This window comes from Phalacrocorax aristotelis, chromosome 4 (genome assembly GCF_949628215.1).
Source record: "Phalacrocorax aristotelis chromosome 4, bGulAri2.1, whole genome shotgun sequence".
Classification (NCBI taxonomy): domain Eukaryota; kingdom Metazoa; phylum Chordata; class Aves; order Suliformes; family Phalacrocoracidae; genus Phalacrocorax; species Phalacrocorax aristotelis.
The window spans coordinates 34,515,695-34,530,888 of NC_134279.1; the positions used below are offsets into that span (position 1 = coordinate 34,515,695).

Below are 15,194 nucleotides of genomic sequence, written 5' to 3' on the forward strand. Positions count from 1 at the left end.
AGTAGAACCCTAAGAAAAGCTGCATTACTTTGAAGATATGTCTGGACTAATCTACCAGTCAGTTCTTTTTTTCTTTTTCTTCCTGAGGAAGCAATTAAAAACAAGCAGCTGAGCAATATCCCCACAGCAGACAAATTTGGAGTTACTCAAGCAGCAGTTTTTCTGAATTGACTACAATGTCACACAAATTCCACCATTCATGCCACGAGAAGGAACAATACATATAAATGGGTAGCAGCACTGGTTTGGGTGGTGGTTTTTCAGCATACAAGCAGAAATGAACTTTTATACTGTGATGAAGTAGGTAGATAGATAGACAGAACAATGAAGAAATGCAGTAGTCATATATCTGTTAGAACTGAAATACACTAATGTGATGGAGAGAGAGATAAGTAAGGTAAGGCTCTCTCTGAACTACTTTTCAAAGCATTTGGTTTAAATTGAGTTCTGCTATATCAGGCATAGAGCAATCAGTGAATGATATGCTGTTTTAGAGAGATAGAAGATGAGAGAGAAGAATAACTCCACATGCAAAAAGGAATGACAATATTCTAGCAAGATCACCTCCAGGTTTTAATTCAAATGTGTGCCTTAAATGCACTGTTACCTATTTTCTTTGTCCAAAACATAAATTCTCAGAACATTTAGGAAGCAGACATAGTACTTTGCTTTAACATAGCAGCTAACACAAGTTATAGGTAAAATCACGGATCTTCTGAAGCCATGGAATTTATACCCAGTTCAACCTGCACTAGAAATTCATTTCCAAGCCGTTGTAAAAGTAGATTAGTGAGAAGACAGCCCACCTTACCGAAAGTTTTAACCTTCAGGAACTGCACAAATCCTTCTTATCACATAGAAGATAAATGTAAAAATACTCCAGATGATCCAAAATATCACAACTGTCATCAAAGCATTAGCACTTCAAGATTTAGAGTCCCCAACAGATGCCTTCACATTCTAAATGACTGACTTGAACAGGAGCAATTTCATTAGGATACTAATGGCTTTGAACATTACCTCTAGCCTTTGAGTCCAAAATTATGGCACTTGAAGCTGGCATCAATTTTGGCTGCTGATGAAAGGAGCAGTTCTACAGATTTGTCATTCCTGACTTCTCCTTCCTGGCACCTCCCTTGGGCCAGCATCAGAAAAACAAGTTGGATGCAAGGTTCTGCCACAGTTCACCTCTGAATCTCAGAGTTGTTTAGCTTTGAAAGGGATCTTGGTACCTAGAGTCTCTATTTGCACCAGAATGGTTTTCCCTCTCCATATAGGTCAGACAAAGATAAAATCATTAATGTCTGGATAGGGGCAAGTTCACTCTACTAACAGCTGTGCTGTTGGAGATGCTGTCAAATACTGACGAAACCCATGGGGTCGCCTGAGGTAGGTAAACTTGAAGAAAAAATCATCCAGCTAGGTTTAGTAGTTAAACTACCAGTTAAACACTGACAAACTCTTCAAACTATAAACTGGTTTGTTGCCAATACGGTTGATCTTAGCACATAAATAATATTCAAATACCTTTCACTACTGTGGGGATGGTAGCCTTCTGTTAGAGGAAGCTGATATCTTATGTCAGTCAACTAAATTGCCGTGGAGACTCTGAATTTGTTTTGCCTGTTTCACCTGTTCATTCATATGCTCGCTTCAACTTCTGTGCCCTCCCCATCATCAACTGAATGCTTCACCTTCTTACTTTTGCATCAGGCATTAGTAGCAGCAGTGATCCATCCTTTCAGTTCTATTTACATTAGTCAGAGTACCAGATGCATCTGCGCTGTTTCAGAAAAAAATTAAGTTTTGTGAATGCTGTAATCTGTGATGTAACATTGCTCTTTGACAAACAAGCTGTTGGTGCTTAGTTTCAAACACCACTGCATAAAAGCCTTCTTCCTTTCCTAGGGTTGCCATAACAACAAGCAGAGCACTCTCATTTTGCTAAGTAATGACAATGACAAATATGTAAGAAATGCAGAGGTCTGGGGAACTGGGAGCAAGATTAGAGCTTCTCTTCCTGCCTTTACAAAACATTTTACTGTGGATTCATCTTGCAAATCCTAAGCTGTTCCTATGGGAACATGAGAAATAGCCAGTGTTAGCGCTCCGTGTTGCCTCATTTTTCAGAAAGCCAGTGTTTTTCTTGTGGATGCTTTGTCAAGACACAGCACGGCATTAGTAATCAAGAGTACAGGATATGATCTTGAGCTCACAAATGCCTGCAAAAATCTGGAATGAATCCTAATTTTACAGTGTAATAAAGCGATAATGCTGTCAGACCTTTTTCTCTTTAGTATGTAAGAAGGGGTTGCAGCAAAGATGCCATTTTATTGAATTAATAAAACCATGGACAGGTGACTCAAGAAGGCAGGAAATTATTATTTGTACAATTCTTCTGTTAACCACGAGAATGGAAACTATTTTCTTCTTAATTAAATCAAGAATAACACCTAGGACACCAACAGAAAGATGAAGACTGACATTCTTACCACTTCATCGTGCAAGCTGTTTTTTCAGGTGAATTTAGTTTGGGATTTAACAGAAGAATTTATGTTATTTAATTTTTCCAGGTTGGGGAAAGGCAACCTTTAGTGTACCTAGCCAAAACACCATTTTCCTTTTTATGCACTTTCAAAATGTAAGTATTCTCTTTTCTTGCCTACCACTCAGAACAGTTCTATTTTCCCTCTGTTTGTTCCACCTATTAATCAAAATAAAATTACTAAAACTACAAGTTTTACCCCTAAATGCATGGAAAACAAGAGTCATCCCTTGTACTTCTAACTTTCTTCTAATACCATTACATGCACAGTGGCTGTTCCACAACGCCAGTCTCCAGACACGATGATCATGACTCTGTTGCTAGCTAGACACTGTCATTCATACACTTCCCTGACGTAAGTACAAAATACCTCCCCAGTCACCCCATACTCCCGCCTCCTCTAGGCTTGGTCTAGCTTCTGCAGTGGCCCTGGAATCTGTCAGTCCAAGAAAAAAATGGACTCGTATCCATGTTGAGCTAATCACTTCACCTGAAGGATCTTCTGTTGCCTTATTTCACTACTTTCATAAGCTCCCCTGAGATCATTATGTCCATACATACCTATCTTAACAGTTTAGGGCTTTAAGGGACTTTCTACATCTGTCTTGGGGTCTTTATGCCAATACAGAGCAGAAACAATAACAAATCAGAACTTCATCTAACGATATAATCCACAAACGTTGAAGAAATCGCATTTGTTACCAATCATCAATATCAATTTACTGTGACAACTACACAGTATCTATGCTTCTCTTTTCAGAAAGCTGAGATGTTTAATGACAAATGAGGTTAAAAAAAAAAGATTAAATATAGTTCCTTAAACAAGCATTTAGTATTACACACCATATGTTTTAAAGCAGAACTCTCTCTGGATTGCAATGGAGCTGGTAAGCTAAATCAGGACGTACTTGCATATTAAAAGGGAAAAACCTATTGCTATAAAATTTAATGACAGCCCAACACCCACCTATGTCTTAATCTACTTAAGAGAGCACTAAAAAAGTCGACCCCAAGTGATTAATGGAATCAAAGAAGGTTTATGAAAGGGATGTAGTTGTAATAATTAATCTGTCCACATGAAACAGTTATTTTCACTTAGAAAAAATTGAAGTTGTGCAACAAGCATATCGTTGCATGACAAGACAAGACGCAGATAGGAAAGAGAAAATAAGTAGTCCCTGGTGAGGTGGAAAGGGCATCCCAGTACATCTGATCACAAGTCTCCCTAAATGCAACAAACATTGCTGCTCCCCTAGATGACTAGATTTCTACTACAGAACTTCAGGCACTCAAATAAATTAGTCAGATTAGATGGCAAGACGTAAGATGTCCCAAGTCCCCCAGAGAGAATTGTGACACATTCTGGGGGTGACATCTAGTGTGTAACATCAAGACTTTTATCATTATTTCAGTAATCATGTGATAAAACTGGCAGGCAAGTTCTGATATTTATATAGCCTTAAAACCTCCCAAGTTTCAAAATCCAAGTAATTTCATAGTGATCTTGACGTAATAGAGAACCAAGAATTTCATATACCCGTGCAAACCCCGTCAAGACAGGTAGACATAACGTACAGGGGATCACACACCTGCAAAGAATAACCATAGTGACAGTTTTAAAAAATTTCTTCTTACCTGCTGCTGCTTCAGAACTGATGCTATCTTTAACTACACAAACTGGACTTAGGGGCAAAACGTCATCATCAAAACTGATCAGATCTCCTTCCACATCCAGTTTATTTTGCAAAGCAGGTGCTGAGGAGTTAGCTGCAGGCGACGTTTCCCCCAGAGACTTGAAAGCTTTTTCTTGGGCAGATACAGAGGCCCGTGGGGGAGCAGCAATTGGTTTTAGTGACGCCAAAGAAAGGGCAGGATTTTCTGCATAACGTGACTTTTTAGGAACGAGTGGCCTTGGCGCAGGAACAGGAAATTTCTTTTGTCCACCACTGTTCTCTGCCACTGATCCACTCCTTGCATCAAGAAAATCACTACTACTACTTTTAACAAGGCCAGGTTTTGGCTTCTTTGGCAGTTCAGGTTTGGTTACAACACTGCTCCCAACTACTTCAAGTTGAGGCTGCAATTCCTTTGAAGGTGTTGATTTGCTTTCTGTCCATGCATCCCAGTCTCCTGAAATTCTGCTTACCCCTGGCTTTGGAGCAACTACTGGCTTCTTTGCAGGAACAGGTCTTGGGGTGAATGAACGAGGGGCAATTTCTGGCTTTTTTAATAATCCTGAGGTATCATTAGTTCCTTGGGATTCAAAAACTTTGATCCTTGAAACGATACTATTTTGGCTCTTTTCTGTACTCATGCTGTCCATCGTCAAGTGATTGTCTAGTAAGCTATCATCTAAGAGAGGTGACTGCTGAATTGGAGGTTGTTGCCTTTTTGTGGTAGACTCATTCACTTCTTCTCCATTCTCTATCTTACTTTCAGTATTTTTGACCACAGATCTGAGATTGCTTCTTGATCTTGGCTTTGGCACAGGACGTATCACAGCATTGGGGTTTTCTTGGCACCTCTGACCTTCAGAAATTTCAAAGACTATTAAGGGATTCTCATTTTCTGAAGGAGACCTATTCAGGAGAGATGCAGAAGGCCTAGGAGGTTTAAGAGGACTCTGCCCTGCTAATAGAAAAGAAAAGGTTGCAGTTATCTATTCCAGAACACTTTATATTATTTTTTTGTCAGCCATCAGGATGGTGAACACAATGGTTTTCATTGAGAACTTACTGCTTCTTGTGAAACTGCAGTTCTCTTTCTAAAAAGATGAATGAAAAAAAATACATGAACTCTAGGAAGAAGCTGAAGATTGCTAAAATGCGTGGCATCCACATGTTTTGAGTTCAAAACTACTTGTTAGCTTGCAGTGTGAGGGGCATGCAAGCAATATCTAGACCAAAGAATAGTACAGTAACTTCCCCAGCTTGGTCTGCACACTTTTCAGCCTAAACATGTAACACTGCTGCTATCCTGATTGGACACCTGAGCTCCTCTGGCCCCCCAGCAATTGCCATTATGGCTGAATTGAGCAAAGCTTTCAAGATTTAATTGTAGTCTGACCATGAATGCAACGGTAGTTTTTCAGAAGAGAGGTTTTTTACAGAAATTTACAGCAATAATCATTCACAGAAATTTAACTGTTATTCATATTAAGTACTCCACAGACCATAATAAAGAAAATCTTCAGGAGACAGAGTAAGGTTTTCATCAATGAGAAATCCAAGGCAGCCTCACCTGGATAGCCTGCAGATTCCCAGTGTGTAGGCACAATAGTTTTTACATCACTTCCCGGCAAATGGCTGATTAGTTCCTCTGGAAAGTCAGTTTGTGTTGCAGAAGTAGTGGTATGTCTAGGGGCAGCAGCATTATTGTTATTTGTTGTATTGATTTGTACTTGATTGATTTCTTTTATCACCTGCTCATACGACGGTGGAAGCTACAAAACAGAGATAAATATTAACGTACGTCCAGATGTGATCCTTTAAAAAAAAAAAAAAGGCTTATAAATTTAAAAATACTAAATTAACGTATGTATAGGAAAAGACACTGTCATAGTCTTTTATTCAATGTGATGGAAGTCTAAGCAAGCAAAAAACTCTGTGCGTCTCTAACTTAACATGCTTTTTACCTTTAGAAATCAAACACATCTCATGAAAATTCATGCTCACCTCAACTGGAATATGCTCATTTCTCCTCCACTGAGCATGAGATGAAGCAGAAGGGAATCCTAATCCCTGAGGAGTGACGGGGCTTGCACCTGGAAACCAGGAGGATGGCCGGAGGGGTTCAGCAGCAACTATTGTAATCTCAGGACGCCTGGAAATGAAGGCAAAGGGGAATAATTACCTAAAACATTTTAAAATAGTCCTTTTAAATATAAAAGACCAAGATTTTCTCGGCATGGGAAATCAGAACAGCTCAGGTCTTTTTTATTTAAGCAAACATATTTTTCCATGATTTCAAAGTAACTTACCTGACCTTTCTAGCAAGCACTTAGGCTTCCATTCAAGGCACCTAATTAAATGCCTAAGCCAAAAAGTAGGTTTATTGGCTTCAGTGAAATAATTTACATGCTTAAAGTACTTAAACACAAGTGTAACACAATTAGATGGAAGAAGTCTTAGTCTTCACGGGATAATGAGAACTAATCATGTGTTTGCCCTTAGCCTGCTACAATGTGAAAACAGCAGGATAGTTAAGGCTGCTTCTGGCTGGCTACCTAAAAGCATGTCGATCCTTAGACTTCTAGGGAAACCTCCCACTGTGCTAAAGTGGGGCAGGGCAAACCTCACGAGGCCTTTGGGACAGGGCCTATTTGCTTACAGCATCTAGTATAATAAAGACTTCCATGGCAGTTAGGGACCCATAGCTACTACACCTGTTCTATCACTGTAACAACTGCTTTAGAGCATCCGCTGCAGTGATGGCCCACGTTCCCAGACCACAGTCCCCAGAGTACCACTGATCAATCCAGTCTCACAAAAAATACACTTTGAGAAGTGAGTTTTGTGAGTAGATGAAGCACCTGCTACAGAAGCCTCTGCTGACAGAAGAAACCTGCAGAAGCGTAACTTCCAAAACTATTGTAAATAGAATTTAAAAAAAAAAAAAAAAAAAAAAAAGAGGGCTACAGTTCCTTCACACCTGAAATAATGGCAGACTCAGTTCACCAGCTATCCAGGTTGGTGACTGCCTTTTTCGATACCCTTCAACAAACTGGAAGGAGGCCCGAAAGTGTGCTTATTTTCATTGTTAAGTGATCCTGTAAATAGATATCAGGAAAGTAAAACAGTGCTGCAGAGGTTTGATGGTTGGCTGCATTCTTTTTTTGAGGGCATATGAAAGTTGATGAGAACACTCCTCAAACTCTAAACCTACCCTGTCCTTAAGAATCACAGTATTTCATTTTATTCCAAGTCTAATTTATTTTTAAACACATTAAGGATCCAGAGAAGGAACAAAGATAAACTAAAGGAGAAAGACATAGAAAATAATACTGTCACACGATCTAACAAGTTTTACAGTAACACTTAATTGCAGTATAAATAACAGTATCATACCTCCTGTCCCTCTGCTGCTCGCTGTGGCTAGAGGTCCGAGAAGCTATTTAAAGAAAAGAAACAAAAGTTTTGAAGAGGTTACAATATACTGTCACAGCAGTAAGACGAGGATAATAGCAGAGCCCTTACCAATACACTATCAACAAAATGGAGAACATACAGCATCTGATCACGAATTCCAGATTTTAAGAGTGGCCAAGTTTTTTTAAAAATGTATTTGTATTAAATATGAGAAGTTTTTACAAGGCTTAGGGCGCAGTTTCATAACCAGCTTAAGTCACTCTGTGTCTGGGCTACCACCAAGAGAGATAGTCCTGTCCCCTTTCTTCCTCCTCACCACACGTTCCTGCATTCTGCATTGTGGTGACCCTAGAGCTGAAACTTCTTTTTCTTTTCCTTTAGTTAAAACAATCCATGAATAAAACAAAAAGAAGTGTTAAACACGTCTGGCTTTGCTTTTGATGGTTTATTTCTGAGATGTGTTCTTTAATCTTTTTTTAATGTCTCTTTTTGTTTTAGAGAAGGGAAAAGTACTAAGGCACATAAACTAAGAAGCTATTTCACCCTCCGTTATGTAAAAAGAAAAAAATTAAATGTTCCCAGCTAGAAATTTCCTAAAGTTTAATCACTTGTGTATTAAAAGTCAGGAACATTGTTTTTTTTCAAACCATGTGTTTTAAGTTACATAAAATAAGTGAATCCTGACCTCTTCATTTTTCTGTTTTTGCCGTATTTATATTCAAATGATTTTTTCAACGGCCACATTATATTTCTATTTTGATTTATTTAGAGAGAAAAGGAAATTATCCAAGTGACAAATTTTTGCATAGCAAGCACAGTTTACGAAGTGGTAGAGTCTTATCGTGCAAAAGCTGACAATTATGCTGTTCCTGTGCCATCACAGGATCATTAACTGAAATCAGCAAAGCATACTTGATTCAAGAGTTGCATAGTGTTGTGTCAGACATACCTCTTCCACAGGGCATTTTTGATGTGCACTATTCATGAGTGCTGGAGGAAAAAAAGAAGGGGTTACAGAAGAGGAAGAGGAGGTGAAGGAGAACAAACCAAGGCTTCAGAGCGCTAGAAACCATGATCAAATGGGTTAGTCACACAAGGACAGCACACGTGCCAGTGTTGTAAGAGGACAACTGTAATGTCTATTCACAATGCAGTGTCTTAAAAACCTAAAATAAAAGCAGATTTTATTTCTAGTCTCATGCTGATTTTAGCAACGGCTGTTTAGAAGTTTCCCTTACAACAAATTAACCATGAAGAATATAACTGAATATGGAAATGTCCACTGCATGACTCAACAAAGAGCCACTGTAGGAATGAGGAGAGGGAAGCCAAATCTCTTTGAATGCTTTATTTAGTTTAAAATCATGGTTTGCTTGGGTCTACACTTTTTCCCTTCCAAAAATAATGGGTCACCCAGAGGAGTTGATACAGATGCAAAGAAGTTGGGATCCCATAATTCATAGTCCCACCTACCAAACACATATGGGCAGGCAGGTTGAGCCCAATAAGAGGCACACCTCAAAGTCTTGGGCATGAACGCACATCTCCTAAACCAGTTCTGTAAAAATTGTTTGGCTAAAATTAGTAAATAAAAACCCCCTACATCTCACCTTCACTCTCCTCTTCAGAGAGCTTAACACAGCATCGATCTAATACGCACATTACAGAAAATAAACTGACCCAAACCAACCAACTCGAAGATTACTTTTGCAAAGAGGATGGAAGAAAGAGTTCATTTGGTAAGTGTATTCCATACAACTGCTTGGGGTATAGCCGAATTGCAATGATAAGAGCATTAGAAATAAATGATAATTGATGAGGGATGCAAAACTGAATTTATAAACTTGTCAAATATTGATTATTTCTTCATTTCTAGATAAAACTACATGCTGTTTTCTCCTGTGAGACTCTAAAGGTACTTCTATTTATTAAAGTTATTAAAACAAATAAGAACCTAAAAAAAGTCTGAAAGACCATTTTCCTTTCTTAACATAGGCAAAAAACCTCCAGTGAGGCATCTATGTAATCCATTAAACTCCAAATTTCAAGTAACCAAGTAAACCCACCTGAAAACAACATATTTAAAATATTTATGTAAGAATAACTTTATTAGTAGATATAAATATGTCTTTCTGAAAGGGCTAATATCCAATTCATCACACATGTTTTCAGAATGTGCTCAATCTGTTTGAAAAAATAAATCTCCCAGGCATTTACCGAATCAAGCTACCTCCATGTCCAAAAACATCTAAAATAAACATTTATTCTTTAAGGACCTTGACAAAGTTCTTCCCTTCTTCCATCAACCACTCTCCTCTTTTTGCTGTCACATATGGTACAACCACACTTTTAGAACACCTTTTGCTTTGAAAGCTCTTAAATCCACATTAGGAGCAGAGGTGGAAGCTACTGCATCTTCTGCCTTCATGTATTCCTTGGAGTTCCAAAAATGCGAGGGAACAGAAAATATAAACTTCCTAAATAATACTTGCCACCAGCTTGCACAGCTTTTACTCCTTTACCATTTCAAAGAAATTAATTCAAATTAAAAAGTGTACGAGAGAAACCATGAATTTTTAAAATATAGCGCACACCTGATATAAAAAACAAAAGAAAAACCCCACAGCCACTTTTCTGGCCTTGTGGTCTTTTGATCCTGTCAGTCTATTCTTCATTCGCTTTCTGGATTGCCTTGGGAAAACATGCTATTAATTTTTCCTCCAGATCGCAAATTATGACCGCTTTAAGACTTAAAAAACCCTTTACTGATGTCAGAGGAGTCAATGGATATGTTTTTCAGTGCTGGTTTACATACTGACAACTGAAGACAGTTAGCTCCTCAACTTCCACACTAAGAAATGCTCAGGGTGAGCATTGTTGACATCTCCAGAAGATTACGCTTAGTGGTATTTGAGAAAAGGTAAGCAAAGCAGTCAATGAAGGGGTGGGAGAGGAAAAACTTGGGGCATAAAATCCAGACCTTTTAATCTCATAACCCTGTTGGTCTCAGGGGAAAGAAAAAAATATCAAATCAACTCATATCATTGTTGACTATTTATTTCCATTAGTGTCAATGGGGCACCTAAATGTGTTAAACCTAGTACAGCATAATTTAAGCAAGTAAAGGATTAATGGTAACACTGTAAACAGAGGACAGATCAGTGACTTATAGACTAATTTTTTGTATATATTTCTACAAGCACTATTTAGTGGGCTTTATCGAATTATTTTTGAATGTGCAGTGATAAAGGATGTATACTTACAATTCAAATGTTTTTCCTCTACTGTTTCTTCTCTGGGTCCTGCTTTTCAAGTGCACTTAGCATGTTATTTGTATTTGAAACACATACAGATTATGGCACAGAGGGCATTTTAAGCTATGAGATCAAGATGCCTGTTTAAGTACAACCACCATTACACCACAAACCCATAAATTGCAATGCTACAGACAAGCTGGTGGCAACAGAAGCGTGACGTGCACTTTTGAGTCTTTGGAAGAGAGCTGGGCTAGAATTTACAGTCTTTCAGGCAATCTTTTAAGGCAATATAGAGGCAACTATGAAGTTCATTCAGGGATCTGCTCAGCAATACCATCCTGCTGTAAGCACTGAGGGCTTTCACAAGATATACACTGCATAATAATATTTGTATGTTTCCATTAGCAAATCTGTATGAAATACTGAACAGCTTTGTCACTGGAGAATGTTTTAAAAGCAAGTTTCATTTTGCATTAAAGATTGGAACTGTAGCCTCAAATAGCCCAAGCCTTGTGGGAAATCAAGCTCCAAATTTTTTCTAATGATTGTTATCTATTGTCCCTTCCAGCAGCTGTGAGTAAACATGATCCTGCCAATTAACTATTTCAGTAAGTTAATATTAACTATTATTAGTAGGTTTTAAAGTAATAATAATACTTTCTACAACAAGGATGTGTGCTAATATTTAAAAACACAGCTCCTTTCAATGCTTTTCTAACACCGGACTAGACATTCCTTCCATCAATCCTATTAAATATGTAGACTATTAGACTGAGATGTTATTCTTCTCACTATATAGCTGCCTAGGAATAAAGGTTATTCATTAGAGTATCTCAAGGAGAGTCTCAAGAGTGGGCAAACACTCCCTCCCTTACCTACAAAGTAATACACCAGAAGAGCTGACAGAATGGTTCCACTCAAGAGGCCACGCTTGCAGTCTTTGCACAATACCAAAGGTGTTACACGGCTGCGGAGGCCCTTCTTCAGGGACCAGGTAATCCTCAAACCAAAAGCAGAAGAAAAAGTCTGATTTCACCCAAGATCTGATTAGACTATTTCTGGACAAGTGGAGGTTCAAACTAATTGGAAATTTTCATGCATCTCTGAAGAGTTGAAGCTTTTCTCCTGAACTATTTCTCGGCACAAGGGGGAGGTCTTGCGCCTTTTCTTCTGTTTCCAAGCTCCTCAGGGAAATGTTAGATTGTCTGAGATTAGAGCTAGGCTGATCTGATGCTTGAATGTAGCTGCAAGAGATGGTGATGCCCGATTCCCCTTCCAAACATGATTTTTGGCCCCTCTTGAATGAACATTAGCACTCATATGACACCACAGTAAGCGAGTTCAGTGTGTTAAATAAAAAAAAGTAAGTACTTTCTGTACAGTTTTTGTCCATTTTATGCCCCTGAACCTGCTCACCTTGGGCTCAGACCACCAGCAGCACAGGGGAAGGAACATGCCACCCTCAACAGCTGGCTCTGTTTCCTGCCTCTGCTTCCCAGCTCCAGTTACTCTTCATGCAACTTCAGTGAGGGAACTGACGAAAAATAACCTGGGGGGGTGACGAGGATTCTTCTTCCCACCCCCAGTGACATCAGATAGCCTTTTCACAGCTGTCCAAACTGCTGGGCACCACAGAGGCTGGCATCATAGTTATGCAGATTTTTTTCCACAGACCCTTAAGAGCAAGCCCGTAGTTTCACTCAAATCTGACAATAATGATTTATGAAGGCAATTCATTCCTTCCTACACCTTTCCCTGGGCTGTATGTTCCTGCCTCTGCACCATTCCCTGCATTATGACAGCCCAAATGTTTGTGCAGATGGGGAGAGAGTGAGGTCATGGAATTGATCTGGTTGGGAAAAAGTGGGAGCCAAAAGAACCTAGGAAGCCCCCAAGCAAAACAAAATAAAAATGAAAAACAAACAAAACCCACAGCCAAAAATGGCTGCAAAACTGCCAAATGGAAGCCACAGCCTCAGAGTGCATACAAGCTGTTACGCATCCTTCATTCAGCCACATATTTGCTTAGGACAGAATGGCAACAGAACAAGCTTGCAGGCTTTTCCAACATTTTAGGGCAGGAGACTTCTTTCCATAGCCCTGCTCCTTAACACCACCCTATTCTGGAAGAGCGGAGAAGCAAGCAAAAACATTGTTCCTCTTTGTCTCACTACTGCAGCACTTGGCTTGCCTCTTTTTACTTTCTTTGGCATTCTTGTCCACGTTGCTGTGCTGGCATCAATGAAAACAGTTCACTGATTTCAGTGGGCTCTGGATTTAGTGGTGTGTCCTGGCCTGAGACCATCATTAAAAATCCAGGAGTAACTTTTGAAGAGCTGAGATTAAAAATTACTCCTGAGCACATCGCACGTTCACATGCTTGCTTTCTTCAAGTTGGGCTCACTGCTCTGAATTCTAGTGAGCTGTCAAACAACTGAAACTAAAGGACACTGTCTTTCTATCCAGAGTCGTAGTCAGAGCGGCTGAAAGGCAACGAAACCCTCTTCCTCTTTGGCCACAAGACGTGGAGAGACTTACCGATACAAAGCCATATAAAGTGTTGTCTGCAGATTGGAAAGTTGAAACCCTGCACATACCTATAATGTTTCTTGAAAAAGAGAGATAAACAGCTCAGAGAAGCTGTGATCAAGAAATAAAGATAGGTTTCTGACTCTGTTAGGGACATACACTTCTCCAGAGAATACTTTTTCCAGACTAACAGCACGGGGAGTTAGGAGTTATTCAGGGTCCATTTTTAATTTAGGTCCATCCACAGGTATGGTTACTGGCATACAAAGAACTATGGTTTCAAATACAATGCCTTGATATGTGCATGGAGGTTTTTTTCTAGCTTATCATCTGAATAATTCACATGGTTCTTGTATTTCATCATAGTTATTTACATATTAATAATATTAAGTATAATGTTGTAGCGTATGAGCCAGGGCTTCTTGACTATAATTTTTTTAGTTGATTGTGCCTCAAAACACAGTATCACTTGCTACTATATTTTAAAAAACATAGATATCAATTGCTTAATGATCTTTTAGACAGTTTCTCAGTTAAACGAGGTACTGGGGCTTAGGCAGTCTGAAATAATTCCTGACTCCACCACAAAAGGCCCTCTGTGATCTGATGCTCTGTTTTCCAGCTTCCTAGCTATGGCAGCAACAGCACAGATAAAGTGCTGCATTTTAACTACAGCATCATGGAGACTTGCTCCGAGTAAAGCTTTCATGATCCCCTTTGACTACCTCCAACCTAATCCATACTAATGAGCCCCTGACTAATAGGTCCAGGAGAAACAACTCAGTAGTACATACACTAATTTATTTTTCCCCATAGCAGTATCCTGAGGGTTGTTTCATTAATATGAAATTGAAATCATGGACAGAAAGGAAATAAAATTGAAAAGCGGAAGAAAGAAACAGCAAAAAATACTTTGGAGGATGCAGCTAAAGAAATTCTCTGCCTGGAAATATCATGAGCTGGGAAAGGGAGAGATGAGTTAAACAATGAAATCAGGGAAGAAGAGTTTGGACTTTCATTCAAGATTTATAAACAATTTTTTTGTTATCCAAAATGAGGCCAGTGCATGAGTTTAATCCTGTCCACAGTATAGTCACCAAGCAGTTGCTGCAGATTTCTACTAAAATAGAAAAACCATCTGTTTTGTCAAGTGAACTGAAAATTGGGCATCCATAACCCAAGTTCTCCAGAGACTGATCACATCTGTGCACAAATGCATTAGTGCATAAATAAGAAAACGTTAGTAACTGGCAAGAAGAAACAGCCCATCAGCAAAGCAAAAAGATGGTCTAACGTGAAGCAAAAAAGAAAAAGGGTGAGCAAGAAATTACATCCCCCCCAAAGCCTGCTAGTTACTTTGTTTCCACACATAAAGTTATCTAGGTACTAAAAACAAAGATGTAGCAATCTTACAATATTATGGTTCTCAAAAAATAAGAAAAGTAGACTTACATCTCTTGATTGCTGCTTTTATGGATGACAAGGGTCCTTGCCTTAAAGAAGAAAAAAAATATTACAATGTGGTTAATGCCTCAAAGAAAAAACAATGAAGTAACACCATGCAGAAATTCACCATATATTGTAAAGGGTTTGCCAAGTGCATATTTCCCCTAGGTTGTTATCTTACAGAAACTTGTCCGAAACTCCTGGAGTATACAATCATACCCAACCCCTTCTAATGAAACCCAGGCTACAGCTTAGCTGCAAGACTCTGCAAAGATAGAAAGCCAATTATTAAAACCATTTTCACTCTCGATTCTGTGTTGAAGTTCACAT

The 15,194-nt window shown here is 38.9% G+C and overlaps 1 protein-coding gene across 5 annotated transcripts in view; it reads right to left on the reverse strand.

Annotated features, from left to right (window-relative positions):
• The window catches only part of SH3D19 (SH3 domain containing 19), a 91,844-nt gene that overhangs the window by 30,368 nt on the left and 46,282 nt on the right, over nucleotides 1-15,194 (reverse strand). Inside the window, exons 3-8 of one of the 5 annotated variants that reach the window (XM_075090924.1) lie at nucleotides 14,871-14,911; nucleotides 8,582-8,622; nucleotides 7,612-7,654; nucleotides 6,220-6,367; nucleotides 5,786-5,987; nucleotides 4,181-5,176 (exon numbers count right to left, since the gene is read on the reverse strand). In XM_075090924.1, the coding sequence (XP_074947025.1) occupies nucleotides 4,181-5,176; nucleotides 5,786-5,987; nucleotides 6,220-6,367; nucleotides 7,612-7,654; nucleotides 8,582-8,597 (1,405 nt within the window). In that variant the 5' untranslated portion in view covers nucleotides 8,598-8,622; nucleotides 14,871-14,911. The remainder of the gene's footprint in view (nucleotides 1-4,180; nucleotides 5,177-5,785; nucleotides 5,988-6,219; nucleotides 6,368-7,611; nucleotides 7,655-8,581; nucleotides 8,623-14,870; nucleotides 14,912-15,194) is intronic. The other 4 variants (XM_075090926.1, XM_075090922.1, XM_075090923.1 and 1 more) reach the window with 4 other exon arrangements.